The sequence below is a fragment of the Drosophila willistoni genome, assembly GCF_018902025.1.
Source record: "Drosophila willistoni isolate 14030-0811.24 chromosome 2R unlocalized genomic scaffold, UCI_dwil_1.1 Seg167, whole genome shotgun sequence".
NCBI lineage: Eukaryota > Metazoa > Arthropoda > Insecta > Diptera > Drosophilidae > Drosophila > Drosophila willistoni.
The window spans coordinates 12,253,668-12,256,306 of record NW_025814050.1 but is presented as its reverse complement, the minus strand read 5'-3'; the positions used below and the strand labels follow the sequence as shown (position 1 = coordinate 12,256,306).

Below are 2,639 nucleotides of genomic sequence, written 5' to 3'. Positions count from 1 at the left end.
TTGTTGTTGTCGGTTGCCTGCGCCACATTAGCTTCATTTGTTCTATTGTTCGGATTATGATTTACAATGCTGAATGCAAGGCTTTTGTTGTTTACTGCTGAATGAGCTGGTCTTGCTTGCGGTTTGTATTTGTGGCCGAATGTGTGGATGAAGCTTCACACACACACACACGCATAGTACGCCCACTCACACACACACTCACTTAAATTTGGCATAATCTACACTCAACAAAATATTTTTTTTACTGTCAGTTTTCACTTTAGTGTTTACTTTATCATGATCTCATTGACTTTTCCATCTCATTTCTTATTTGGCTTTTATTTGAGTATCAGATATTTTTCGGAGTAATATTTATTTGTTTTTGTTTTAGTTGAATATAAATTAAGAGAGAACAAAATTTTGTTAAGATCAAATTCCAATAGAAATTATGGCAAATCGGCACCAGTCCTCACGTAAATCTGGCCAAAATGGTAATAAAAATTCTAGTCATCAAACCAAGTCAACGAAATCAAAGCAACCACTAAATGGAGAACTCTATGAGCTGCCAGCAAAGAATAAGATGCCAGGTAAATTACCAAAGAATTCAGGCCAAAATCGTCAGCAGCAGCAGCAGCAGCAGCAGCAGCAGCAGCAGCAGCAGCAGCAGCAACGTAAAGCGAAATTAACCAAATTAGTGCAAGATACCAAGCGCACAGAAGCCTCCCGTTCTAATGTGACCAAGGGTCAGTGCTATAGTAATCATCAATATCATCCACATTTGGATCAGCCGCAATCGTCACGTTGTCTGCAGCGTTGTGGCGGAGGCGCAAGCAGCGTTACAGCAGCAAATCTCAAAAATCATTCAAAACCATCGAATACCACCAACACAAAGATCGGTAAGCGTCACTCGGAAGTGGTTACAATTAAGGAAGCAAAGGCCAAAGTGAAACCAAAACCAATCGTCCAAGCCGACAGGGCAGCCAATCTTATACAGGAGCATCGCCAGAAACGTGTCAAAAGTTCAAACAATCATACGAAAAACTTTTTTGATAAATATCTAAAATGTGCATACGATTTGAGTACACCCGAAGGTGTAAGGAAATTGGAAGCACATTTCTTTCCACCAAGCGAGGAGCCACAGCAGAGTGAGCAGAGAAAGCAGCTACAGCAGCAGCAGCCGGAAAAATTGCAACCTGGGAAAATGCCGAAGCCCCAACAACTGACGAACAAGCCGCGAAATCACACTTATTCGCATAAAGAAGATCCCATTGAATACGTTTTGAATCAATCGAAATATTTTTCGTATAATCTTAACAATTAATCGTGAAATGAATCGAGCACAAAATTTTGTTGCTCTAAACGATTAATAAGTTGGTCAAAATTTTTTGTTCATCTTAGGATGTTATTTGAATGTGAATAAGCCAATTTAACTTGCAGATTGAAAAGGAACAAATTTAAATAACAGATTAAAACTACTATTAGCTTTCAAAATTTTATAATTTGTCTTCTTGTTTCCTGTTCAAGTGCTTCAAATGAAGGTTAGTCTTAGTTGCAATCCTTCTTAGTGAAAGGTAAGTCCTTGAGATGATATAGTTTACAAATACTAGAAATAATTGGGTTGGTTAAAGAAGCACAGAATACTTTCAATTCATAATCAAAAATTAAATTTAAACTCATAATATTTTTGCAATTATTGAATCGATATGGTCATATTGACCTTTCGGACCAGCAGATAGTTCAAAAAATATTCTTATTATAAATATTATGGAATTGGACAAAAAAGGAAAGACTGAAATCCTCTTAAATGGTTTCTTTTATATAAAGAGGAAAACGTTGAAAAGTCAAAATAAATGCGCACAATTTACCAAACAGCAGGAGACAGAGATAAGAAGATAGAAAGAGATAGAAAGTATACTAGAGAAAAAGAGAAAAGGATATGAACAAGTAAGAGTTATTTTTGTTTGGATTTGCCATGCGACAGCTTTAACAAAAAACAATTAATTCCGGATAAACACATTTTATAATTAAAAAATTCCTTTTTTGCAACATGACGAGCTCTGAAAACAAAAACAACACCAACACCGAAAAACAAAGCAAAGAAGACAAAAAACAAAAGAGAAATTAAGTAAACCCGAAATACAAAAAAGAAAAATCGAGAAAAAAAGGCAACCGAATGCCAGAACAACGACGATAGATGCAGCTTAAAGAACTGACAGTCAGTCAGATAGTTAGATGGACAGACAGACGAACAGACAAACAGACAGATGGCGGGAGGCGAAAACAAGTTTTTGGCCAAAAGCGAAAATTCCATTTGAGCACAACTCAAAGATAATGCAACACATGGCGTATTCGTAATGTTCTTTGAATGTTCGCCACGAAAATGAAAGGAGCGGAAAAAAAAACCGTGAAATAGAACAAAACGTGTCGCAGAGGTCCAGCACGAGAAATTTAATCATCTTTCTCTGTGTCGTTGGGCGGTGAAAAGGGGTTGGTTGCTAAGCTGATTAGGGTTGAAAGCTGAATGCCCTGGTCCCGGTTCTATCTCTTTACTAATTTCTTTTTTCCCTCATAATACCCTTGTTAGAAGGGGTCAGCTAGTTGTCGCAAAACGTTTGACTCGAATGAAATAAGAGTTTTACTTGACCCGAAGACTTGCAAAA

General features: G+C 37.1%; 1 protein-coding gene across 1 annotated transcript; it reads left to right on the top strand.

Moving 5' to 3' along the window:
- Positions 1 to 298: 298 nt before the first annotated feature.
- LOC26529147 (ras-interacting protein RIP3) lies at positions 299 to 1,470 on the top strand. The gene has a single exon (XM_023175908.2). It carries the CDS (start codon positions 428 to 430, stop codon positions 1,298 to 1,300), a length of 873 nt encoding a protein of 290 aa, XP_023031676.1. The 5' UTR covers positions 299 to 427; the 3' UTR covers positions 1,301 to 1,470.
- Positions 1,471 to 2,639: the final 1,169 nt, after the last annotated feature.